The 26,973-nt window shown below is 41.2% G+C and overlaps 2 protein-coding genes across 6 annotated transcripts; both read left to right on the forward strand.

Moving 5' to 3' along the window:
• The first annotated feature begins 26 nt into the window (after positions 1–26).
• On the forward strand, positions 27–11,039 carry tgfbrap1 (transforming growth factor, beta receptor associated protein 1). Of its 2 annotated transcripts, none has more exons than XM_082536554.1 (13): positions 27–134; positions 2,178–2,888; positions 4,189–4,383; positions 4,995–5,149; positions 5,330–5,412; positions 5,960–6,140; positions 6,215–6,375; positions 6,916–6,973; positions 7,071–7,214; positions 7,466–7,609; positions 8,488–8,647; positions 8,845–9,296; positions 9,489–11,039. In XM_082536554.1, exons 1-13 carry the CDS (start codon positions 98–100, stop codon positions 9,675–9,677), a joined length of 2,670 nt encoding a protein of 889 aa, XP_082392680.1. In that variant the 5' UTR covers positions 27–97; the 3' UTR covers positions 9,678–11,039. The 2 variants fall into 2 exon arrangements, with proteins under 2 accessions (XP_082392680.1, XP_082392681.1); XM_082536555.1 differs by lacking the exon at positions 27–134 and adding an exon at positions 558–801.
• Positions 11,040–14,857: 3,818 nt separating this feature from the next.
• LOC309705935 (F-box/LRR-repeat protein 3-like) lies at positions 14,858–26,167 on the forward strand. 4 transcript variants are annotated; one of them, XM_082532022.1, is made up of 7 exons: positions 14,858–15,189; positions 19,691–19,895; positions 21,709–21,873; positions 21,983–22,105; positions 22,679–22,850; positions 23,068–23,654; positions 24,718–26,167. In XM_082532022.1, exons 2-7 carry the CDS (start codon positions 19,692–19,694, stop codon positions 24,718–24,720), a joined length of 1,254 nt encoding a protein of 417 aa, XP_082388148.1. In that variant the 5' UTR covers positions 14,858–15,189; position 19,691; the 3' UTR covers positions 24,721–26,167. The 4 variants fall into 4 exon arrangements, with proteins under 4 accessions (XP_082388148.1, XP_082388146.1, XP_082388145.1 ...); XM_082532020.1 differs by having other exon boundaries at positions 14,858–15,225; positions 23,068–26,167; XM_082532019.1 differs by having other exon boundaries at positions 23,068–26,167.
• The last annotated feature ends 806 nt before the right edge of the window (positions 26,168–26,973 follow it).

Consider the following 26,973-nt stretch of genomic DNA (forward strand, 5'->3'; position numbering starts at 1 on the left):
TCTCTGGAGAGAAGGGGAATGAAAGTCAGTGGAAGCATGACAGAATGAATGAGAAGGAGATAGGTGTAACAGTGAGGAGCAGACGTAGTGAATCTGGATGAGTTTAAATGCAACAGCACCCCTTACTAATGCTAGTGAGTACACGTTTACTGTTATGGCACGCATTTTCTTGCACACATGCTACTAGGACCAGTTTAGAAACACTTAATCACCTCTGATATTTGTTTGGCTCTTGTCATTGTAACGCACTTGTCAGCTATGAGCATCACCAGAGATAAAGATCTATATTACTTGTTAATGAATGAAATATACTGAAATATTTGTGTTTAGTCTTAATGTCTGTGAAGGCTCTCAGTCACCCATGTCATCGTAGTCTGAGGAGCTTGGAAGTCCAGATGCTTTTCTTTCCAAGCTCCTTAGACTGTTTAGTTTAAATATTTTATATGTGAAGAGGTAAACAAGGAATAGTACTGATGCACCTGCCTCACAATAACACTGCTCCAGGTGGTTTCTTAGCAGTGGCTACTGTTGAAAAACTCGTAACAACGGTGAACGCACCACTATATCACCTGCAGCCAGCAGGGGTTCAATGCAAATGGGCGGCGTTTCATATTGGACAAGCAGGAACTCTCTGGCTGCCATTCAGCTTGTATTATCCGGCTGTCGGTGCGGCAACGACCCCCAGCAGCATGGCAGTGTTGACGTTTAGGTGTGAGTTCATGTCCTGGTTTTCGGAGTACTGAGGCTTTTCTGCGTGTAGTGACTCCGGCCTGCCGTCCCGAGCGCCGCCTGCATTGATAGGTAGGTCTGCTGTCTACGCCAACTGCTCCGGGAGGAACTGGGCAGGGTGTGGACGCACAGAGCATCATGTCAGTGAAGGGGAGATTGACTGGAAAATAGGTTGATTTTCCTTGTGCGGGCACTCCGTGAGGGTTGTAGCCTTGCAGCTTTAACCACACTGGAAATGTAGCCTAGCTTTAAATTAACTTGCTAGCGTTAGCATAGCAAGAGAACAGTGTTTAGAAGCTAACTTTAGCCGAAAGAGCTCAGCTACGTGGTACTGAAACAACCTATCAGATTTAAAACTGGCCACGGCTTCCTGACATGACTAATATCCTAATGATGACTCTCTCACCTTCACACAGTCACTGTCAACAGTGATTTTCTTTTTCGCTGCTGCCTCTGTGTTTGGGGAGCTAGCTAGTGCTAACACCATTAGCTCGTACTGTTTGAGCATGAGGGTGTGAGGAGATCAATCTCTAATGGGTCAAATATAAATGAGTAAACTATACGATAAAGTGTTACTATAGTAGTGTAACAGGAAACTCAATACAATTGTGCTGTTGATATAAAACCGCATATCTGCTTTGTTAATCTTTTTGTGTCAGAACACATAACCTTTCACGCAACCCAGATCCGAAATCGCATGCCTTTAAATGTAAACACCAGCAATCCTCAGCTGTACTGTCAAGGAGAGACTTTAAAGAAATGTCAATCTCCTTATCTTAAAGAGAAAACGTCTTAAACAGTATCTTCTGCTCTTTATCAGGCTCTCGGTTGTAGGAACAACAGGTAGGCATAGAAGCCCAAACCTTCCTTTTCTTTACCTCCTTCAGCTCACCTGGCAGGGAGGCATTAAAGTGTTGAGATGTAAACCCTCCAGTGTATCCTGGTTCTGCCCTGGGGTCTCCTTCTTGTAGGACATGCCTATAAAACCTCATCTAGAAGATTTTTAGGAGGCATCCTAATTAGATGTCCAGCACCTTAACTGGCTTCTTTTTATACGGAGGAGTGGCTCTACTTCCAGCCTTCCTTCTAAACGACCAAGCTCCTCACCCTCTAAGGGAAAGTGCAACCACCCATCAAAGGAAGCTTGTTTCTACCACTTGTATCCGATATCGTTCTTTTAATCACTACCCAGGGCTTATGGATGTGGGAGGGCGTGGGAATCGACCTTTCAAATCGACAGCTTTAAAGCACCTTACATTCACAGACTCACACATCACACATGTAAAAATTCACATACATGTATAGTTTTATGAATAAATTATATGCTGAGTATATCCAGAGACTTAATGATTCCTCACAGGGAAATGTTGTACAGTCCGCTTTCCACATTGATTATTTGAATTTGTCTGCAGCTTTGCTGACGCAAACTTATTTTGTACCTCCTGTAGATGCCTTGGCCAAGATGAGCGTGAAGGCTTTTGAGCTAGTCCCCGCTGTGGAGCGAGATCTCCTAATGGGCGACAAAGCTCGCATCAACATTGAGTGCATTGAATGCTGTGGAAAGCACTTGTACGTGGGCACCAATGACTGCTTCATCCACCACTTTCTGCTGGCTGAGGTCGCCTCCTCTAAAGGGAAGCCGGGTTACTTGGCTCAGAAGTTGCTGCACAAATACCTTGGCCTCAAGAAACCTGTTGCTGAGCTGCGGGCTGCTTCTGCTCTGGAGCGTCTCATAGTGCTCTGTGAAGGGTTAGTGTTCCTCGTTGACATGGTGACGCTGGAAACGGTGCCCTCGGCAGGTGGAGGTGGAGCCAAGATCAGGGGCGTGGCATCATTTTGTGTTAACGAGAACCCGGTGAACGCCGATCCGTTCTGTGTCGAAATGGGCGTGCTATCCTCCAAACGGCGGACAGTCCAGATTTACATGGTGTACGAGGACAGAGTGCAGCTGGTGAAAGAGTTGACAACGCCCGAGCAGCCCTGTGCTGTCAGTCTTGACGGTTACTTCTTGTGCCTGGCTCTTACCACACAGTATATGATCCTGAACTACAACACGGGAGCCTCCCAAGACCTCTTCCCTTACAACAGCGAGGAGAGGACACCCATTGTAAAGAGAATTGGCAGGGAGGAGTTTCTCTTAGCAGCACCTGGTGGTCTGGGTAAGTCAGAACAAAAACAGTCCCTGCAGTGAATACTTGGAGTTTTAAGATGATATCTCAATGGGTGACAAATTAAAAGAAATTCCAACACAAGGGGCCTTAGTAAGAACAGATCAGCTGCGCGAGTGTGTTTTTCTGAGAAGAAATACATTGTGCAGGATGTATTATATTAAATGTTTAGTCTGTTTGAAGCTGCAAAAGTTGTGACTCTGTAGTTTAACAGACTTATTATTTCAAATCCAGATACAAACTTAGTCTTCATGCAAATTTGATATGAGGTCAAAAAGCACAAATTGCTGTGTTTTGGATTAATGATTGTAAAACAGAATTTTTCTGAATCAAGATTACGGATCCTTTTTTGGATGAAAGAAAGACTAAAGCTTAAAAAACCCCCACTAGTAATATTTGTGATCCTCCTATCATTGTGATTGTTCAGTACACAGTGATTTCACACCTACTGATGTCTTATCTTGAACATAATCTACTCTAGAGCAGGTTTGTCCTGCAGCACAAGTTTCCATAGTAATCTGTTTCTTTTAATTGAACCTTCTTGAATTAAAGGTGAATCTACCAGGATAAATCCAAATCCTGCTTTGTAGTACAGAGGATTGTACATTTAACATTCTCATCTTCATGAAATAGTTTGATAAGGACAACCAGAGGCATTGTCATGTTTGAAGGGTCCACTCCCATTGGCATAGAAATGTTTCATCACAGGATGAAGTTCATCAGCTTTGTGTTGCTTTTAATTTCTCTCTCTAAACCATGTAAAGCACTTTGCTCCCCACAGCATTACACAGTCACCAGCTCCATTCACTGCAGCGCTCCGGGTTCAGCCTTTCTTTTATGTGTCACACATCTGTGTGAAAATACATTTCAGGCATTTTGTGTAGGCTAACATCTCAAAATAAAGAGCTTATTGTTTTTGCTCACTATCTCTTAAATGTTGTGATTCTCCAAACTTATTTTTGGGGCTGTTTAAGGGAACATGTGCATTTCCTTTTTAAAATTAAAGTACTGTGTGTAATTGGTGGTGTCTGAAGGATCAAATTGTGTTCTGTAACTTTGACAGCATGTGTGCATCTGCTTGTTTATTAATAAGAATCACCTTGGGGTTTTTTATTATTGGTCAGCTGTAAAAAGCTGAGGGGGAATGGTTGTCACTCTGCTGGGAAGGCAGGCAGAGTATTGATCCAATACCGATACCAATGCTCGTATCGATACCTGAATCGGTCCGCCCACCTATACTTAACATGTCCATGTTGATCATTAAAACTGCTTTTCCACATGCCATCTCCAGGAATGTTTGCCAATGCAGAGGGTGTATCTCAGCGAGCTCCGGTCAGGTGGTCAGAGAGCGTGATTGGTGCCGCTGTGTGTTTTCCATACGTGGTGGCGTTGGACGAGAGCTTCATCACCATCCACAGCATGTTGGACCAACAACTTAAACAGACCCTTTCATTCAGGGATGGCCATATTTTGCAAAACTTTGAAGGTATGTTTGCATATTGCTTGTTTCTAATGTCTACCAAAAGGTATCACAAATGGGAATTACTATTTAAGTAAATAGCATTTTAATTTCCTCAAGGATTAGGTTTAACTAACAGGTACTTTTTTGATGCAAAGAGCTCCTGAAAAGTGCGTTTGAAAAACAGGAAAGGATTAATAAGTGATATGGGGATGGAAATAGTTATTGCTTTGGCTGACTGGACTGTGTAACCAAAACTGTTCATCAGAAAGCGTCTGGATGGCGCTGTGCACTCAGGTCTCAACTCTTAATGGGATCTGAAGCACTATCGACCATTTCTTGCTACAGAGGATTTCAGTTCTGTGTTAAAATGAAACTTTTATTCTGCTTGGCTTTAGAATAAAAGCATTGAAGTAATATGAAGTCATCTTTGAGCTTCAAGTGCAAAACGACACTCATATGTGCTTGAAAGTGAACTTGAAGCTCTGAGCTAAAGCTCTCTGAAGCTTTCCGTGCGCTATATATTATCCCTGGTTTGGCTGCAATCATCAGGTGCATGCAAAGCTTTCAATTTATGGAGCTGTTGTGAGGAAAAATCAGTCTGACCCCTCAGTGCTCTGTGTTTGTGTTTTTTGTAGGGAAGGTCATTCTGGCTTCTACTAAGGCCGTGTACGTCTTAGTACCTCTGCCGCTAGAAAGACAGATTCAAGACTTGCTGGCCAATCACAGAGTGGAGGAGGCGCTCATTCTCACAGAGGGAGCGCAGAGAAATATCCCCAAAGACAAGTTCCAGGTAACAACATGTTTAAGAAGATGATATGTTGGCCACACAGTGCACCTGTTGTCACTATTAGAAAATCTTAATATGTTAATTCTGCTTCCTAAACTAATCTTGCTGAGTTTCATTAAAGAGAATATTTTTCACAACTACAAACTCGATTCACTTCTAAATTGTCACTTTCTACTTCTGCAGAATTTGCACAAACGAATCCTCCAGCAGGCCGGATTCATACAGTTTGGCCAGCTTCAGTTTCTGGAAGCGAAAGAACACTTCCGGTAAGTCTGGGTCAGTGCTGGTCAACCCTCAAGTCATCAGACAGTTTTATTGACATTTATGAGAATGCCTGGAATATATTTTATAAAAGAATCATTCTTAATGGCTCCAGTTTTTTCTTTTTTAAATGCGATCAGGTCCATAAGATGGATATATTCTTTTGGAGGGGACACTTGCTTTCTACTTTTGTCTCTGAATACATCTGCAGTGGATTTTAGAGCATGGAATGGAGGTGTGATTTTAAGTGTAGAATTTCAGCTTTAATTGAAAGACTTTAATATTGTAATATCACTTACGAACATACAGCCGGGTTACTCTGTTCCTTGAATGTTAAAGAGCTGTGATTAGTTTAGCAAGAAGTACATGACTCACCCTAAAGTTTATCTCTAATCCTCAAAATCTGCCACATTTTGTACATTTTATCAGACTCTTGTGTTGTCTGTGTCTGCAGTGAGCTCATCTTTTCACTCCACTTTGAAAGTTCTGACAAATGCCAGTTAGAGATGTTGAGTTTTTTATGACCTTACTCTTATTTATTTGATCCTTCAGGAAGGGTCAGCTGGATGTGCGGGAGCTGATATCTCTCTGCCCGTTATTGCTACCAGCTTCCTCTTCATTCACGCGGTGCCACCCTCCTCTCCACGAGTTTGCAGATCTCAATCATCTGGCACAGGGTGACCAGGAGAAAGTGTTGCGATGCAAGAAGTTCCTCATAAGTTATTTAGGAGAGGTAACTGGATTCAGACCTGCACACAGTTTTGTCACTTGTCTTGTGTTAATGGTTTTCATTATCTGTACGCGCAGGTACGAAGCACAGAGGTGGTGAACGGCTGTAGAGAGGATGTGGACACTGCACTGTTAAAGCTGTATGCCGAACAGGACCACGACAGCCTTTTAGACCTCCTGGCTTCAGACAATGCCTGCGTGCTAGCAGACAGTGTCCCATGGCTGGAGAAATATCACAAGTTTGTATACTCTTACGATCTAATCTTTTATGTTAACATGATTAAAAACTCAGAAACTGGTCCAACACAGAGAGACTTTATGATCTCCAAAATGTTGTTAATTATAGCTTCATTGATAAACATGCACAATGACCTAAAAGCTTTGGTTTCTAGTGTGTGTGTGTGTGTGTGTGTGTGTGTGTGTGCGTGCTCGTGTGAGCGCATGGTTTGACTGTTGTATAAATGGTGATTAAAGTAAATTAGTCCGACTTCTTTCATATGAAATCAGGCTTAAAATTCAGTAATTGGCAGCAACAATAACACTTGGGAATGACTGGGAAACAGAACTTTAATTATTACAGCTACAAAATTCACTAGAGGGATGGACTGAGATGGGTCTTCATTGGGTAAATGCTCTTCCTTCCTCCCACACTGTTAATTAACACCCTGGTAAAGCTTTAATACTATGTCCAGTTTAGGAAGGCAATTTAATTGCTTTATACAGAAAATGTAATCCTCCAGGGCGGCTTTGGCTTCATTCAGCTCTTTTCTGTCTTTAAGATATTTTGCGCTGGGGCTGCTCTATCATTATAATGGTCAGGATTCAGCAGCACTTCAGGTATGTTTGCAAATTTATTTTTTTTCTCAGTGATTTATGACTGAAGAATCTGCACTAATACGATGTTTATGAATTGAACCCTTTACGTTTCTGATAGTTGTGGATTCGTGTGGCAGATGGGGAGCTGCAAGACCCTACTAGATCTGATCTTTTTGAGTACATTGTGGACTTTCTCTGCACCTCCTCTAATGTGGACCTTGTATGGAAGTATGCAGACTGGGCCCTACGGAAGGATCCCATCGTAGGTTACCAAAAATGTAACGCTGCTGCAGAATTATTAATACTGGTCTCACTTGGAAGTTTTTGAGTCTTGCTGTCTGTCACTAGCCAATGCTTGCACAATATTTCCTAGTTCTAGTGTTTGAGTGTACTTATTCTGTTGCAGTACATTGTCTTAAAGAGCTTAGAGCTTTGCTCTGCAGACAGTTTGCGTCACTTCCAGTCATTTTGCAAAAGCTAAAGTAGTAACCTAATCTCTTTTCTTGCCCATAGATAGGTGTCCACATCTTCACTAAGAGGCATACCAGTAAAGACCAGCCGGAATTGAACCCTGATGATGTCATCACTTACCTGGGAAAGCACAACCAGGCGCTTCTGCTCTACTTGGAGAACCTGGTGCTGGAGAAAAGGGTGCAGGTACAAAAACACAAGCTGTGATGGCTGATAGACAGTGTTCAGGTCTCAGGCTGCACTCCCACAGAATGTTTAAGTATGAGGAGACGTGAAGGCGTGATATTCAGCTGTAGGTTGTTCATATTTTGGCAGCACAAATGCACAGCCTCTGCAGTTAAGTGAGCAGGGGATTCAGAAAAATTGGAAGTGTAAACATTGCTTTCTGTCACATTTAAGGTTAAATAAAACCAAACCTTTCCTGCAAGGTGGCAAAGGCATCACCAGAAATTGTGCGTCCAGTATAAATGTTCCCTAATTCCGACATGAAAATGCATTTGAACACTTGACTAAATGTGAAAGCATTTTAGTGAAGCAGCTCACGTGAGACATGGTAGCTTCGGTGGTTAGCTCTGTCTCCCCGACTTCCCCTTCTAGTCTTGAGCTGTCAGAATTAAGTTACTTCTAAAGGGTGTGCACATCCTTAATTTGGAGCTTAAGTACAAGTACTTTTATAAATGGTTGGATGAATATTTTCATGAGTTCTTGAAGCCTGAAGTCTATAAATGTTTTCACATCAGCGAACTGCTGCACATGCACACAACTGAACACTTGCTGCTGCTCAGTGAAACCACAGTCTGACCTGTGGGCTGCAGACATGCTTCACTCTTGTAGTTTGGGAATAAGATCCTTAAAGTGATCCTGAAAGTAGGCCCCACGATGCCCCTTTTTCATTTTTCTAGCTAACATTAGATTCTAGAAACTTGCTTACCTATAGTATTGAATCATTGTAAATGGTTATTTTGGACAACTCTCATCGTGGATTTATTTTTAGGTTTCCATCTACAGATGTGCATCTTTAAAAGCTTATTTAATTTGAACTGTTTTCATGTTTGTGGATGCAGAAGGAGAAGTTCCACACACATCTAGCTGTGTTGTACTTGGAGAGGGTGTTATCTTTGATGTCACAGTCTCCAAAAGATGAGGAACAGCTGACCAAAGCTAGGGAAAGGCTTCAAGCCCTGCTCAGGGAGTCCGACCTATACCGTGTACAGTTTCTTTTAGGTGAGAAAAATATCTGTTTGTTTGTCTCTAACAGGAGTTTCTTTTTTCTTGTGGAATTACTTTGTAACGTCTCTTTAAAGATTATGAACAAGATTTAATTGATGCGCTCTAACGAGGTCTTGCTTTTCATTTAATTGTGCGTCTGGTGATCATTTTGGAGATTTTCATGATGTTTGGTGTTCTTGTGCTCTGTTCAGCTAAAATGGAGAACTGTGAAGAACTGCTGCTAGAGCGTGCAACACTACATGGAAAACTAGAGGAGCATGACAAAGCGCTGCACATTCTGGTGCACCAGCTCAGAGACTTCCCGTCCGCCGAGGCCTTCTGCATATGGGCCTCTTCTAGTAGAGATTCGGCGTACCGACAGCAGCTCTTTCACCTGCTGCTGGGGGTGTATTTGGATGGGAGCCCTCCTGGGCAATCGGGAGACAGCGGAGAGCTGGAGATGGCGGCAGTGGATCTCCTAAATCGGCACGGGGAGGTGTTTGACGCGGTCCGTGTCCTGCGAATGCTGCCAGAAGGCTGGTCACTTCAGCTGCTGCGTCCCTTTCTGGGTCGAGCCATCAGGGCCAGCATGCACGCCTGCCGCACGTCCAGGATCGCTTTAGGGCTCGCACACTCTGAAAACCTTCAACTGCTGCATGATAGGGTAAGAAACGCATTATAGTATTAAGCTAGATAAGTATATAAATAACTGCTCTACTCTTACGCTTAACGAAACACTTTCATTTTTAATTTTCTGGTTTCACGATCAAATAAACGGGTAAACAACCATGAAAAGTTTTTAACAAAACACCTTAAAACGCCTTTCACTGTTATTTTTTTTTTTTTTCTCGTCCAGTTGAAAGAGTGTAAGAGACCCGTCTTTGTGTCTGAAAAGAAGGGATGCCACCTGTGCCACAACACCTTCAGCGAGCCCAGCGTGGTGTGTCTGCCCGGTGGAGTGCCTGTCCACACCCACTGTGTTGCCCAGAGAGTAAGAGACTCTCCCACAAAGAGACAGTTGACTAATAGCAGTAAACACACGTGAGACCTAACCCTTTTTAAGAAACCTCATGGCTTGGGATGAGAGGCACCAAACTACAGCAGGATGCGCTGAGATTTTCAATGGCTGAGGACTGTGGGGATGACAAAAGCACAGAGCCCCAGTTCCCCTAGTGGGCTCTGCAGCTGTGGAGTTAACAAGACACACAAAGAAGGCTGGGCGACTGTGTGGGGGACTCGAGCGCCGCAGTTGTACTGCACTTTCAGACTTACAGTTTGATTTCTGTTCCATTCTGTGGCCGTCCTGTCTTTGTTTTTTCTTCTTTTTTTTTTTTTTTAATCCTAAATTCAAGAAACTGCTTGAACTACAGAACATAATATTTGAATCTCATTGCATATATTTCTGAAGCATGAACAGTCTTACACTTTTCGGTCTAATCGGCTCCATATGGGTATTGTATTAATACTGTTCTAACCTGTCTTAACTCGCACATTACAGAGTTGGGTTGTAATGTGAATACTACAAAGGCTCATCAGTACTGATGGAAAAAGTCTGTTGTTCTTTTTCTTTTTTTGTATGTCTTTGACTCTTTGTTCTGGTCTCAAAGCTGCTTTCCCTCCACCCACAATGATGTTGTATTAGTTGGTAACTGACAAGCAGCAATTTGATCCAAACCCACTAAATGATTGTCATAGCAAGGTTTAAACAAATAAACACCAACCTTTTGTGGAGCAGCAACAACATAAAATGTGAAAATAACAGTGCTTCACTTATGAATAAGTGTAATTGGACATTTATTAGACTATACACATCACATTGACCTTCTACAAGTTGCACAAATGAGATGAATCCTTAATGATGTGACAGTTAATCTTACAGCGTAACTGAAATGAACCTGCATACATTTTGTCTGGTTTCAAGCAACAAATAAATAAAATTTCCATTGCCCCAAGCATGCATGCATACATTTTGTTTGTTTGAACAGGCCACTCATACTGTTAGATATCCTAATGTATGCATGTACGCAATACTGAGCAAAACATTTAAGTTGAAGTATAGGCTATTTGTTTAAAATTTGTGTACAAGATCAATCATGTAGAACAACAGGCCACGAACTACAACTCTCTCCATTGAAAGTGCAAAGTGCACCCGTCTCATTTCTGTGATTCAAAGAGCCTGTAAAATTCTCAGCTTTCTCAGTTTTGGATTTGCATTTAATGCAACAAGTGTTAAAACTGCCCGCAGTGAACGTGATAACAAAGATTGTGAGACTTCATAAAAATGGCAGTGTGTCCAAGAGCAGCAGTAGTATGCAATGACATTTAAGGTGAAACACTTGAGGAAAAAATGAACCGTGCACAAAATAAACTGATGGGTAAGTGGGTGAAAGATCCTGCATGAAGTCAATTAACAGTGTCTGTTCTTCACACACCTGTGACATCGTAACAGGAAAAGTAGTCAAGTTAGTTATGGCATCATAGTCTTTGGTCTATGAGAATGAGGTGGACATGCAAAGACAGGCTCCAAACATAAGTGTAATATTCTTTTGTTATGAAAATATAACACAGGAATATTACACTTATGTTTGTCTTTGCAAGTTGCCTAAACTGTTTAAATGTTTTAAAGATCACAAACGTCCCACTAATACGTTCTTTTTAAAAAGATCATTATTTCACTGAGGTTTTGTGTATTCATTTGAATCCTTTCAGCAAAACACGCTTCAGAGGAAAATGTGTGTGTGCGGGATGTGTATAAAGATGTTTTCATCGGAAATTAAATTAGGTTTGACTCTCCAGAAATTAATTGTTCCAAACAGATAAAAATAAATAAAACATTTCAATTTCAGAAAGAATCTGGCAAGAATGCAGTGTGATAACTGTAATTTGTCTCTATTAATATGCAGGGGTAAATTACTTTTGGCAGCCTTTTCATATTTCAACACAAGAACTTCATCTCCCTGTGACTGTTTCTAAAGACACCAGAAGATGGCAGTAATGTGTCTGAAACCAGAACGCCAGCTGATACCACAATCTCTACAGTTCAATGTTCTTGGCACATGCTCCAGTTTTGAGTTTCAATAAATTCAGCCTGGTTGTTTTTGCATAAACGGGTTCACAGGCAAACAAATAAAGAGCATCACTCATGTCTTTATGTTGGAAAATTAAAAGAACCACACATTCGTGGAAATCACTTTAAGGTCCTTTACCACGGCTCCACTTACTAATGGGTATGCTTTAAATAACAGGTGGGGTGGCTCTGGAATAAAGTGTGTTTTAAACGTGTTTAATCTCACTTTCAAATTATACAACCTCAGTCTGACAGTCACTATAACTGCATGATTCAAAGATTTTTGGGAAAACAAAAACTTACAGCTGTATCAGACTCGCTGCCACAGTGTGCAGGCTGAGTGAGGAACAATGATTTTTTTTCCTGCATTCATAATGAAACGACCAACTAACTAATGCATGATGCTGCACTGCGCTTGTTCCCCTAAAACATCTTTCTCCTCTAAACGTTTCACAAGTGTGACAAAAAGTGTTTAATCATCGGGCGCTGTCACACCTCAGATCACATGCTGTTGCTTAACAAGTCTTCATAACTCATAGCAGGTGGATGTCATGTTTGTGAAGAGAAGATTTGGGCATGTTCCTAAATATCTTTAGAAGGTGAGGCTTTGAGAAAACAGAGGAATGAAGGAAACCCCAAAGTAAACATGACTGTGTCCGTGTGCTGCCCAGAGAATATACTCAATTTAAATCATTGTTGATCTCCATGTTTTTTAGGGGAAAACTTTCATGAATTCAAAGTTGTCCAATCTACTAAAACCCGTGTCTCTGAATGCTGTGGTGGTGTTGATGTTAGCTACCTGCTGCCTATTTCTACATGTAAAGAACTTTGTGCATTCATGGGCTATATTTCTAACTCGGAAGGCTGAGCTTTGTGGATGCATTGGGTTTCACTCCACAGCTGCTTCTGTCTGACGAATTTAGTCATAGCTCGCTTAAAACTCCTCGCCATGACTTCAAAGAATGATGATAAAAGTATTCAGGAGAGCTGTGTGAAAGCATCCTGTCGTATTTTACATAAATATATATCTATACCTCTGTATATACTGCATTTGTATCCCTTTGCTGCTTCCTCCATCAATGCCCGTGTGGATGGAAAAAGGACCAACCTGGTTTAATAAACATGAAACTGCATCAGCTCACAAGTAATTCCAACGTGCATTTTAGCATGATAAGCAGGATTACTGTTTGTTTCTGTTTTTTCCTCACTTCTTGGGAATTAAAGTTTTTCTGTGGATTAAAGAGTAATAAAAAGGATTTTTTTAAAAGCAGCTGTTTTGTTGGATGTCAGTTAACCTCTTGAGTGTGAAGTTAAAGCATACATTTTAGCAGCAAAAACTCATTGCCTTACACTAACTGCTAGCTGTGGTGGCAGTTAGAGTGTAAGGCAATGAGTGGGGTTGGGTATTTGTGTCTATGCGCACAAATACCCACCCCCCCCAAAAAAAAAAAAACCCACAGAATTTTTTTTTTCAAACGTGCAAATGGTGCCAATAATAATGTCTTCATGTCAATCCTGACAATTCTGGAGATGAGAACTAAGATTAAAAGAAGCTGATTATAAAAAAGACACATGGACTTTGAGAGCATTTATGATTCAAACTGATAACGTTTCTCATATCTTCTCTTTTTCTTTTGTAGTTTTGTTGAAGGCGCGGTAACAAATATTTCAGGCGTTCAAGATGAAATTGGCAGATAAGAGACTCCTCGCTGTGTGAAGAGACAGCGATGCAGTTGGAAGCCTGTTGTGGCTGCAGTTTTGATGATCCTGATCACTGACTGTTTTCAGACGAGACATTCACTGTGCAGAGCAACACGAAGCAATTGGAACTGGAAAACAACCAACCAAAGGAAAACTGTGTTTCCATCTTGTTCTCCAGCAAACCCGTCCTACCTCTGGAGATCCTGACGCACTGATCCCGACTTGCTCGTGCTGCCTTACTTAGGGAATTACAGGTCATCCATGCTTTTGTCTTTAAGGCATGGCTGTAATTTAATTAATTTATTTGATTAAGCTGGCTTCATGGATAAATAAAGCTTGGTATCATCTGCATAGCATTGTAAGTTTATGCAGTATCTGTATTAATATGATCTAATCACTCACCAGTCTTCACTGTGCAGGGCATGGTGAAGGAGAGTACACACTTACGAGCCAGAGGCAACACAGTCACCATTGGACTGTTGAGCTGAATAATGCCAATGCCAGTGACATGCCAGGACAGGACTGTGTTCCCAGTTTGAAGCAGAGGATTAGTTAAATTCCTGTGGTAAGACTGTTTGAACATGACACTACCTGTGCACAACCAATATGTTATCCTGACTGAGAGACAGTAACAGTCTATATTTACTTCCTAGCACGGTGGGCTTCTCTCTTAAATATAGTGGCAATTGTTCTCCTCCTGTATAACATCAACCCTCTGCATGTCCACCACACCATCACTACACCCATGAATTTTCTTTCTGGTCTTGCTCTTTTCCTCCTGCTTGGTAGTCTTATCTTCAACAAGCTTTGTCCCATATATCCACTAACCCTGCTCTGCACATGTCCAAACAACCTGAGCTGTCTGTCTGATATTCTCATTTCTTATCCATCCTGGTCACTCCCAACAAAAAGCATCTTCAACTCTGCCACCTCCAGCTCAGACTTCTTTTTGCTTGTACTACTCTCTCCGAACCACATGTCATAGCAATTAATCCTTTGCTTTCACTCTTACTCCTTTCTTTCTGTCACAAATCACCCGTTACGCTTGTCTCCACCCCCTCCACCCTGTCCCCACCTCTCTTGTGCTCTATCTGCACTTTGGATGGTTGACCGCAGGTATTTAAACTTCACTCCTTGCAGCTTCCCTATTACACCTGCCTCTCTCATTCACACACATACATTCTGCCTTGATTTTACTGAGTTTCATTGCTCTTGTCTCCAACACCTCAATTTTTCAGGTGGTATATAAATGAGGTTTATTACTATTATTAGTATCATTATTATTGGAAAGTAAAATGTTTTAATTTTTAATGAGGATATTTAAATGACATAGCATAAATGTCACTCTTTGGATTCAATTTCATATTATTGTTTAAAAATGTAATTTCTTCTTCTTCTCATTTGAATACCCCCATATCTCTGTATGAAAACATCTTAGGGTGAAACTGCTCCCCCTGCTGACCGTTCACGGTAACCGTGGAACGACTGTAGCCCACTGGCTGCTCCGCACAACAACACAAACGCCATCTTTAGCTGACAAGCAAAGTAGCGAAGCTGAGAGTTGAGAAGCGAAACTAGGTCAGGCGCTCGGAAAGCCAGCACACTTTTGAAAACCTCATTTCACCAGCTTCCCGGCAGTTTTCGCTAACCTCCCGACACACCGTGCTGTCGTATGGTCCAATGTGTTTGATCGGTCGGCCAGCTCGGACGCAGTTTTCTTGTGTCGGTCCCGGTTGACGTTGAGTGACCGTCTCTAAATAAACAGCCCCACGGAGGAGGTGATAACCAGGTGAGGAGGGTGAAGATAAATAACTACCGTAGACCTGTAAGTGTCTGATCGAGCTGTTTTTAGTCACCGTTTTATGTTAAGTGGGTAGACTTTGCTAAGTAGTTGCCAAGATGTATAGTTGGGCTGAGCTAAGCTAACTCCTGACGGGTGTGTTGTTGCTGTAAATTGCGGTGGCATTAAACGGCGTCCACAGCTTGGCATTTATGCGTGGAAAAAGGCGCTTTTATTAAAAGACAGTATCAGCGAGGAGAAGCTAACTTTGAGGCAGCTTGACCACACGGTGTTGGTGGTTGAAGCAGAGGGAGGCGTGTCCTCTATCTGTACTGTTTTCATTTTCAGGTGGGCAGAAGAAACGCTGAAGGAAACACGTAGGCTGTTCTTGCAGTTAATCATCAGCGTGTGTGAGGCAAAACACGCGGAATGGTCCAGTGCACACAGTAGTCAGGACAGACTTCCAGGAAATAAACACGTTGCTTTCTAACTTGGTGCTCGCGTACCTGTGAGAATCGACCGATACTGGGGGAACGGGAAAGCCGATAGAGGCAGTAAGCTGTTTTAAATTGTTAATGATTAAAGAAACTCGTCACGAGTGTTTTTGTTTAGAAAACCAGTCAACTAGTTAACCAGTATCCATGCAGCCACAGGTTAAAACTAAAGATGTATCATTAGAAAACAGAGTACACACACACACACACTTTAGTGGACAGCAGAGTAAATATGCTTTTGTGATGTTCTTTGAAGTTTTAAAAAAAAAATTCTTTTCGATTTAGTTTTGGTTTGCTTTTTTTCGTGTCCCTTTTATTCATTAAACATGTTCAGCATTAGTTTTCATTAATTTAGCTGTTAGTTTTATTTTTTCTGGAATTAAGATAACTCTTTATTGTCATTGCGCAGTCATACATAGTAAAATAGTACTATGAAATTGGAAAACCGTTATGTTTTGACAAGAATGACAGCTAAATATACTTCCTTTATATATTCCGTGATATAAAAATGCAATATTATTTCTGTTTTCATGCTTTTTTTTTCTAAAGGCCAGTTTTTTATTTTTTGCATCTGCAGCAGTATGCAAACGTTTTGATTATTTAGATTTTATATGTATTTATTAGGGGTGCAACGATACACAAAATTCACGGTTCGGTTCGGTTCGATACTTTGGTGTCACGGTTCGATATCTTTTCGATACAAAAAAAATGTTCATGCATTTTTTATTTGTCATTTATTAAAATTATAAATATATATTTTAACTCAAAAGTACAGTTTTTAAATTTAACCCTAACCCTTGTGCGTGTTTTTTATTTTGACAGCGAATGCGCACCTGCGGACCACTTATGTGCAGCCCTGGTTATTTAGCTCGTCATATTGCAGCCACAGAAATTCTTTTGTCCATGAAACCATAAAGCTGCACTTTCTTTTTGCCTTATAGTCTGATTTGTCATAACTTCTCCGTTTTGTGGTAAGCTTTTCTTTGGCTGTCACTTCTTCACCCTGACCTGTCTTATTTGGCTCAGCAGAACTGAAATGCTTTTACACACGCACTCACATAAGCTCAGCGATTCTCTGCGCGATCAACCTCTCACATGTTTAAGCTTGCTGCGGGAGATTTCACTTGTCATGTTTGCATAGTAAGCTAACGATTAATAAGACGATGTCAGAGGAATTGGTGCACAAATTATCATCACTCACAGATCAGTGCTGTCGCTCTCTATACACAGTTCGCACTATTGCAAAGTGAAAGCAAAAAAACAAGCGCAAATTCAAACGCGACTTCAATATGTCACATATTGACAGTGGCTCACCGATGCCAATGACATAATTACCCAGCTACATTTCCGAAAGAATGCAAAAGCATTGACATATATTTTTCCTACAATAGCCCGACGGGCAGGGAAGAGATAGAATTTTGGTAGCCCGACTGAAAAAATCGCTAGCTCCGGGACGTCGGGCTAGCGATATTGCAAGCCCTGTATCTGATTGAGGAATCACTCATCTTTGGAAAAGAGAGTTTATTACAGAGAAATGGCTCTTTCCAAAATAAAAGCTATACTATCCGCTTCTTCTGGGCTATATTCTCAGCAGCATAAGGAGAATCATGTGCTAACAGCTGTCTAAATGACTCGGCTAAAGTTATTAGCATGCTTGTTGTTTTTGTCTTTGCACTAGGATGATGTCGGCGTAAATGTGCAGTCATATTCGTTGTGTTCCCACTAGTGCTTTCAGGTTAATCTCGTTGAAATGACCTTAACGCCACAACACGGCAAATCTCCGTTAACGAGCTACCGCCGATCGCTCCGTGCATGGGGCTAGACGGCCAACACGTTAACGAGCTAACTGCGCTAACACACTAGTTCACACCAATGTAATTGAGCATTGCATGGCACATCCAACATACTGTTTTACTTTAGTCCATGACTCGCTTACCTTCAGGGTCATACGTCACATGAAAACCAAAATAATTCCAAACGCCAGATCTGAATGAGGTCCAATTTGCCTGTTACAAGGAGAGCTTAACTTCTGTCTCGCTAGCTTGCCCTGCGCTCTTCCTTCTGACTATGCTGTCTGTGTTGAGCGCTCAGTGGATCTGCGCTGGACAGTGCAGCCTAGGCGGAGTAGTCGAACACAGATTCACTGAGCGCTCAACACAGACAGCATCGTCAGAAGGAAAATTGATAAAATAAATTACAAATGTTGTATTGTTCGATACATATGCGTACCGAACCGAAAGCACTGTATCGAACGGTTCAATATCGATACGAATATCGTTGCACCCCTAGTATTTATATATAACTTTGCATTTGTATGTAAACATGTGCAAACATACAGGGAAATACAGTGTAAAACGCAAAATAGTTTGTACAGTTCTAACAAGCTTAAAAATCAATATTTAGTATGACCACCTTTGTTATTCAACACAGCCTGAACAGCTTTCGTGTAATATCTGGATATATTCACATATATCCACAGACCAGTTCTTGTATCATTTGGGACACCTCAGTCTTTTCTCCACATTTCCCTTCCTTAACAATGGCTTCTTCTCAGCCACCCTTCCTATGAGACCATTGCTGAGCTTCAGTGAACGTTAGAGAAATTTTTTTTGTCCAGTTTTCTCAAACCTTTTGAAGACACTCTGCACACCATACTGAGATATTAGAAGTTGTTGTCTAATAGTACTTTGGAAGTCACCTTGGTGCAAAAATAAATTTTTTATGGTTAGCAGATGATGCTATCTTAAGCATTTTTCACAGATTGAGCTAAATACAGTACATTGGAAACAAATTGTGTCTTTCTTACAGGCTACTAGAAATGAAGTGCCCAAGATGCAATGTAAAACTGGTTCTTTGCTAAGTTGTCTGTTATGTGTTGACACAACACTTTTAATTTAGGTGCCTTTTTATGCTTGAATGGTCAGTGTTAAAAGTCTAAACAAACAAACAAGCAAAAACATTCCTCTTAAAATGGTCAGCTAGAAGGAATAGAACAGAATAGCTCTTTATTATCACTGTGCATGTGCAGCAAGATTATGGGTGCTCCCCACCAACTGTGCAGGAATAAAATATAAATGGTAAACGGCATGAATAAATGGCAAACAAGAGAAATGTTTTCAAAAATAAGAGAAAGGCACATTAAAGTACAATGGACTGAAAATGAATGAATGAAAAAGCAACCAATGTCCAGAAAAGAACTGCAAAAGGCCTTCTTAAAGCCTGGATAACTATTATTCAAACGCACTTAAGAAAATACAAGGAAGTTGAGCTCATTTTAAGCAAAATATAAAGAAACAAGGGGTAACTCAAAGAGTTTTGCACAAATAATTATTGAAGAATAATAATAATAATAATATATATAGCGCTTTTCAAGGCACCCAAAGCGCTTTACAATTCCACTAGTCATTCACTCTCACATTCACACTGGTGGAGGCAAGCTACGGTTGTAGCCACAGCTGCCCTGGGGCAGACTGACAGAAGCGAGGCTGCCATATCGCACCATCAGCCCCTCTGTAGAACTGTACTGTAGAAACCTTTGTGCTCATATGTTCTAGATAGTCTTGTTTAATCAACTGCTGATTTTTAACTAGCTGAATTCAGTCAAATACACCAAGTTATTGACCTAACCATGGGGGATTGTGATCCTGCTTGGAGTCTAAATTTAGAAAGGAGAAGCACTCCTCCTGGTTTTCATTGATAATCTATAGGCACTGGTAGTTTTGTCATCTGGTCAATTTTTAAATGGGTACATAAGATTCACATATTTGTCACAACAGCTATATATGTTGCTGTGAAATGATTTTTGTTTTTGCTTTTACTAGTTCATGACCCAAAATAAGCAAATCTATATATAATTAACCAGATTACCCAATAAAAATATTTGTGGCTTTAGGGTCATGTGTCAGGCTTCCATATATGGGCTGCAAAAATACAAACAACTGGGATAACATGCACAACGGCGAGCAGAAAAACTCAGCTCATCTGTCTGGATTTTAAACCCTCATCTTTTCACCCAGGATGAAACGAGGTCTCCAAGGGAACGAGCAGGAGGATGGAGGTGGAACCAGCGGTGGGTGTCAGAAGACTCTTAAACGGTCCCGCAAGCAGAGGAGGGAGAAAGATTTGGAGGATGAGGAAGTCCGCTGGGAGTGTCTGCCACAGGAGATCCTGCTCCACGTCTTCCAGTACCTGCCTCTACTGGATAGGGCTTTTGCCTCCCAGGTACCTGTATAATAATAATAAAGCAGCATTTATAGCTGCTCTTAGTTTACAATATGTAGCAGGGGGCAGTATTTATTAGTTGTAAGAACTAGAACAGCACAGTCACATTTTTTCCCCCTCTCATACTCATGTGTAAGCCTCGTTTGTATTGCTTTACTTACACGCTACATTGGCATTATTATACCTAATGGTTGCTGAGTTTATCTGATGGAGGATTATGAGCCTTAAAGGCCATAAGTGGGTGCTTCAGCTTGACTTTGATTGTGATACATGCTGTATTTGTTCATATAATGAGAGAGGTCTTCATTTGGCTAAACTAAGAAGGTAAAGCAGGGTTCTGTTAGTTTGTGGGTATGGGGTCATGTTTCAAAGCACTGCCTCAATTCGAACTGCTGCCAGTTTATCTCTTTTTTAAAGTTGCAGCATTTTGCTGTTAACACGTTAATGGAAGGTTACTCATTCATGAGGGAGATCAACAAGATGTTTTCAGTTTTTCTGCACAAATAAAATGCAGCATGAGCATCTAAGTGGTAAACATAATGGAAAATGCAAAAAGCATATAATATTTGAATGTTTGACAGCTTTGCTGTTGCAGACAAAGAACTTCCCCAATCCACTTGTTTGTTAAGCTACAGTACGGCTGTTTCAGTGGACTGAGACCAGATGCATTGGAGTATTATAAAGTCATACTGTTCATGAGCACAATTTAATTTATGTACAAAATTTTAAAAAAGCAATATAAAGTAATCAACTGTCTCACCAGTAGATCTCACCTCAGGGTAGTCTGACTTCATCGTGCTGCAGTTCAGTTCAATTTTTATATCAAATCACAAGAACAGGTCTTTAAAATTATTCAAGACCTCGTATGTAAGGAAAAGGATTTTAAATTTGATTGTGAATTTAACAGGGAGCCAATGAAGAGAAGCCAGTCAGTTTTCTGGTGCTTCGAGGTCTGATTAGAGTCATTTTCCAGCTCAAACCATTTTAATAGAGCAGAACAAGGAACCAGCTGCACACGTTTGAGTTGGATCCTGCAACTTCGAGGTGGGAGATTCTCTCTAAGGCTAAGGCTTTGCAGTTAAAAAAGAAAAGTAGTTAGACACCAAAATTGAGTGATCTCTTTTGGCCACACTTCACCTCTCCACTGTCTCGTGACTTTAAGCCGGGTAGTCTCTCTTCCCCCCCCCCCCAAAAAAAAAAAAAAAGAAAAACTAATTAGTCACAATCCTGCAGAGGGCACCCAGCAGCAGAAACGCATAAGAAATATTTTATTTATGTGTTATGTATATATTTACACCCATGAAACAGGCAGTGAGGATTTTGACACTTCTTAATTTCCTTTCACACCCAGTTGGCTAAGGAAGTTGATGCAATGCAGCATGTTTGAAGGTTCTTACGGCTTCTTACGGCTTCACACATGCTTTACTGTTGGCTCGGAGTCAAGTATTTTTAAAAAAATCATTATTAATATTAAATACTTATTTACCAGTTTACTGTGCCATCTCAAACATATGCTACCTACTGCTACAAAATATTAGTGGTATTTATTTTCCTATTTTTCCAAATAACTTCTGAGCATTATGATTACGTAACTCAGCAGGAGTTTAAACAGTAAGCAAGCAGATGTATAGTGTTGCTGTTTTCCTGTTTCAACAAGTCATATCCTCGACATTTGTGCCAGGGTGACACCTCTAAGATTAATTATTGGTTTCTCTTCTCTGAGTCACATTTTGTCCTCTTGCCTGAGGATGAAAAAAAAGAAGTATTTTTGTCTTCAGCATGAAAAATTGAAAAGTTTGTGTTGTTGCTGCAGGTATGCCGAGGCTGGAACGAGGCCTTTCACATGCCAGAACTGTGGCGATGCTTTGAGTTTGAGTTGAACCAGCCAGCCAGCTCCTACCTGAAGGCCACACACCCAGACCTCATCAAACAGATCATCAAGAGGCATTCGGACCACCTGCAGTATGTCAGCTTCAAGGTACGAAAGAGAGGGGGGCAGTTTGAGGTTACAGCAGTTCAGTGATGAAGCGAAGTGGATTTTTATGTGCTGCCCAACTCACAGTGCCATTTTCTCTGTGTGCTGCCAGGTGGACAGCAGCAGAGAGTCTGCAGAAGCAGCGTGCGACATCCTCTCTCAGCTGGTGAATTGTTCTTTGAAAACTCTGGGGCTCATCTCCACAGCCAGGCCCAGCTTCATGGAGATGCCTAAGGTCAGCCTCAGCAACAGGGTTACATCGTGTGCATTTTCAAGTAAAAGAAAACAGACGTGACACCACAAGGTGGACTTTTGCAGAGCCTTAGAAATGAGGCATGACTGAGAAGATTTGAGAACCACTGAAGCACTCAGACATGAGCATCTCTGAATTGTAACGCACCGCAGAGATCTGAAAATCCACCGCTTTAGAGCTCCTTTGATTAATGCCTGAAAGGAAGCTGGTCTGATTAAAGTCAAGTGCCTGTGGGAAGGTCTACAAGTTGATATCTCCAAAATCTTGTACTCAGCCCCTGTTTTCTTTGACACTTTATCTCAGAAGACAGATCCCACAGATGCATACAATGTAAAAGAAACTCTGTGGAATTATGTTAATTTGCTGTGCGGCGGTCTTGTTTTGTTTGCAGCTTTTATTTTACAACTACCTGCACAAATGTGCATCTGCTCCTAGACAAAGCTGAAAGTTTCAGTGTGTATGTGTAGTTGAATTAGATGCTTGTTACTAGATCTGTCTGCAGATTTCTTAAATAAAATGTTTGCTTATTGTTTCTCTCTCTTCTCTGTTCAACAGTCCCACTTCATCTCAGCACTGACTGTGGTTTTCGTCAACTCTAAATCCCTGTCCTCCCTGAAGATTGATGACACGCCTGTGGATGACCCGTCTCTTAAAGTCCTGGTGGCCAATAACAGCGACACGCTCAAACTGCTCAAAATGAGCAGCTGCCCTCACGTTTCACCTGCAGGTACTGACAAATGGAACAAATGAGAGAAATTAGGGGCCTTAATGATTAGTAATGACTAATTAGTCATTGTGTAGAATTTGATTGATTGATTGAGAACTGTTATCGCTGAAATTGTAAGGTTTCTCCCTTGTTTCTCAGGGGCTTGGGTGCGATTTATAGACGTGCTGTACAGGTTGCCAGTAAACACTGCATTTATTTTTTGGGCGTGTATTTCCAGGCATCCTGTGTGTGGCTGATCAGTGCCATGGCCTGAGAGAACTGGCTCTCAACTACCATTTGCTGAGCGATGAACTTCTCATCGCCCTCTCCTCGGAGAAGCACGTGCATCTCGAGCACCTCCGCATTGACGTGGTCAGTGAAAATCCCGGCCAACAGTTTCACACCATCAAAAAGAGCAGCTGGGACGCCATGAAGCGTCACTCGCCTAAATTTAATCTGGTCATGTACTTCTACCTCTACGAGGATGAGTTTGGCCCTTTCTTCCGCGACGAAATCCCCGTCACGCATCTGTACTTCGGCCGCTCCGTCAGCAAAGACGTGCTGGGGCGCGTCGGCCTCAACTGCCCGCGTCTGGTCGAGCTGGTGGTGTGCGCCAACGGGCTGCGACCGCTGGACGAGGAGCTGATCCGCATCGCCCAGCGCTGCACGCAGCTGTCTGCCATTGGCTTGGGAGAGTGCGAAGTGTCCTGCAGCGCCTTCGTGGAGTTTGTCAAGATGTGTGGAGACAGACTGACGCAGCTATCCATCATGGAGGAAGTACTGGTTCCAGATCATCGCTATGGGTTGGATGATATCCACTGGGAGGTATCAAAGCATTTGGGTCGCGTCTGGTTCCCAGACATGATGCCTACGTGGTAGAGCTCTGGTAGAAGGCTCATCTTTCAAACATGAAGAAAACTGATTTTATTTTATTAACATGTATTGATTTCAGCTACAAAGTTCTGTATATAACTTTTGTATTTAGGAGTATATTTATAGATTATAATTTACGTAATTTGTAACATTTAGTATGTTGTTTTCTTCAGCCCTTTAATACTGGATAAATATAGTGTTTGAGGAGGGTTTGGGAGTGTCACTTTTCCAGGGGGATTAACAAATATGTCTGGTAACTAATGGCCCGTTTATGCTCGCCGTTTTTGCCCTCACGAACGGTGATGTACGACGAAAGTGACATCACATCCACCGGGCAATCCGCGCCTTTTATTCGTCATTCTGGTCAATCCACAAACTTTTGTAGCTTCACACAGGTGTCCGTGCCATTGCTGCAGCAGCTGGTTTGGGAGTGCACTCGTGTCAGAAGTAAACCTCTTGTTTAATTCTATCATTGCAATTGTTTTGCTTCTGGTTTTGACTTTTTCTCCTGTGCCACAGTGAATGTGGATGTTTTACGTCAGTGGTGACACCTATCATTCAGGAAAATCCTGCAGCAAATCCTGCTTTAAATGATGCGCTATTGCGACGTCACAGTTGGCGTGCAGAACCACCGGTCCGGCGAGCATAAATGCACCTAATTAGTTTCATACACACAAGATGCATGTAACAAAGATTCCTTTTTGCCTTGTAAATATAATCCTTTTAATATAAATCAGAAACTTTAAAGCACTGAGCTTAATTTCACTTAAGCGAGTTAACATGCAGATTTTAAAAAGAGATTATCATCACCACACTGAACCCAGTGTCTTTGAAGCCAGGCAGTTTAGTCTTAGAAGGGGATGATCACCATTATAAGCTAATGTATTTTAGTACTCATTCAAAGCCACCCAAATTAATGTTATAGAAGCTTTTCTGATATATTTTTGTTTGTTTCTTTACAGCTGCAGTAATAAGTTGTGACTGCACAAGAATGAGTGATTTTTTTATTTCACAGTGAGGCGACAGCTTGTTATAGATTGTGGTTGCTGATCATGTGATACTACAAGGAGGGAGGCAGCGGCACAGACAGTACTTCCTTGTTTTGTCTGCTCCATCCATCACTGTGTCACGACTTCAGTTTTATTTGAATGTGCTTTTGAACCTCATGTTTCTGCCCTGTGTTTGATTTTGGACAGCAAATTGTGGAGGCAGTTTTCTTTGGTCGCTTTGGCCATGATCGCGTTTGTCTTCATATACTGTATAAATATGTGTATATATAAACATATATGTGCGTGCACGCGTAATGTACGATAATTTATTTTCTGCATTGCCTGCACCCACGTTCCTGTAATTGTAAATATAAAATCTGTTATATTTAAAAACAAATGTAAGAGAGAAATTCTAATCATATATCTGTACATTTAATGATTCCTTTCGATGCACTTTTACCCTAATGAAGGTCCCGAGAGTAGCATTAGGGAAGGAAATGGAACAGTTTTGGAGCTAAATGGTCACAGGATTTAGCAGCGGTTCTCCAGTCTAATAACTCTGAGCCACCTTTTGTAGTTAACTTGATTTTACAAGGTTCGTTTCTTACAAACATTGAGATTATAAGATCCTAAAGTGGATTTTTTTTTTTTTTTTTGTTAACTGACACACAGAAATCATCCTGGGAAACCAAAACCCTCGATACAGCACAGTCACTGATTATGCTTCTATTTCTAACTTGAAGAAATATTAGAGTGATTCAGGAAAATTGTAACTAATTGGGAATCAAATTCAGAATTTCAAAGGTTATTTGATTGATGTGCGCACCGTTGTAACGTTAGGGCTGTGTTGTTCAGCCTGTCGCAGACACAGTGGACTTTCAGAAATGAAGCGGGTGGTTGTAGATGATATTTGAAATCGTGCAGCCCTGCAGACGGGACAGTATGGCAGCTGAATGTTGATGTAGCCGAGTGTTTTCATGAATGTGTAAGCTTGAAATATTTATCTTTCTCTATTGTTTTTCTTGCAGTGGGCTGAAAGCTGATTTAAGTTGGACACCTTTTAGTCTGTCAGTCATTATGTTCCGAGTTTATGAGGTTCATATTTCACCTTATCTGGGTTTTTTTTGTTTTTTTACTTTTTATTTTTTGGGCAAATGTTAATAGAAGAGCCACTCCTTTATATTGATATTCTACCCTGTAACAGGCCCTGTAACATCTTACTTGCAAGTTTTCTGTTTCTGCGAAGCTGCCACGCCTGGCAGTGGACTTTATCCTTTACTAGCGCACAGTACAGTTTATGGTGTATCTATACAAATGTAAATATGCCGTCTGTTGGTTAATATTAACCACATTTGTGTTGTGCTTGCACATGATTATCGTAGCATCAGAAAATTGGCCGAGTAAGGGCTGCAGTTGTATAGAGAACAACATGTTGTTTATATTTAATCTAAATAAAGCTGCATTGTATTGAGAAGATTTTTGGAGAGTAATGTCTCGTTCTTTTCCCAAAGAGATGAAGCATTCCAGTAAAAATCTTTAAAAAAAAAAAAAAATTGTACTATAAAGACAATGATGTGCTTCGGTTCACATGGATTTAAGTTCTTTGAACTGTTTCAAGATCATATTCAGAGTTCAGTGAGGTATTTGGATAGATATAGACTTTATTAATCCCCATACTGGAGAAATTCACAAGTTACAGCAGCACAAAGCTCAGTAAGAAAAAAAAAAAAAAAAAAAGGCATTAGAGATATATGAGAACATCCATCCATTCGCTTCCACTTATCCTTATTCAGAGTCGCGGGGGGGGGCGCTGGAGCCGATCTCAGCTGTCGTAGGGCGAGAGGCAGGCAGACAACCATTCACACCTAGTGGCAATTTGGATTATCCAATTTACCCATCCCCACAAGCTGCATGTCTTTGGTGGGTGGGAGGAAGCCGGAGTACCCGGAGGGCACCCACACAAACACGGGGAGAACATGCAAACTCCACACAGAAAGACCCCGGCCTGAAGGTGGAATTGAACTCAGGACCTTCTTGCTGTGCGGCAACAGTGCTAACCACTGTGCCACCGTGCTGCCCATATGAGACCAAATGAGGAAGAAAAAGACAGTGTATAAATAAAACAAGCAAAAATAATATGAAAAAGTCCATTTTTATGATGTGCAAATGGTTGCTATGTACAGTAAAATATACTAGAAGACATTTCACTAAGCTGTTGGTTTATGTGTATATTAAATGCATTAGGAGAGATAATACAAGCACACATATCCGAGCAGGTATCT

Source organism: Aulonocara stuartgranti (genome assembly GCF_965226115.1).
Source record: "Aulonocara stuartgranti genome assembly, chromosome: 1".
Taxonomy (NCBI): Eukaryota; Metazoa; Chordata; class Actinopteri; order Cichliformes; family Cichlidae; genus Aulonocara; species Aulonocara stuartgranti.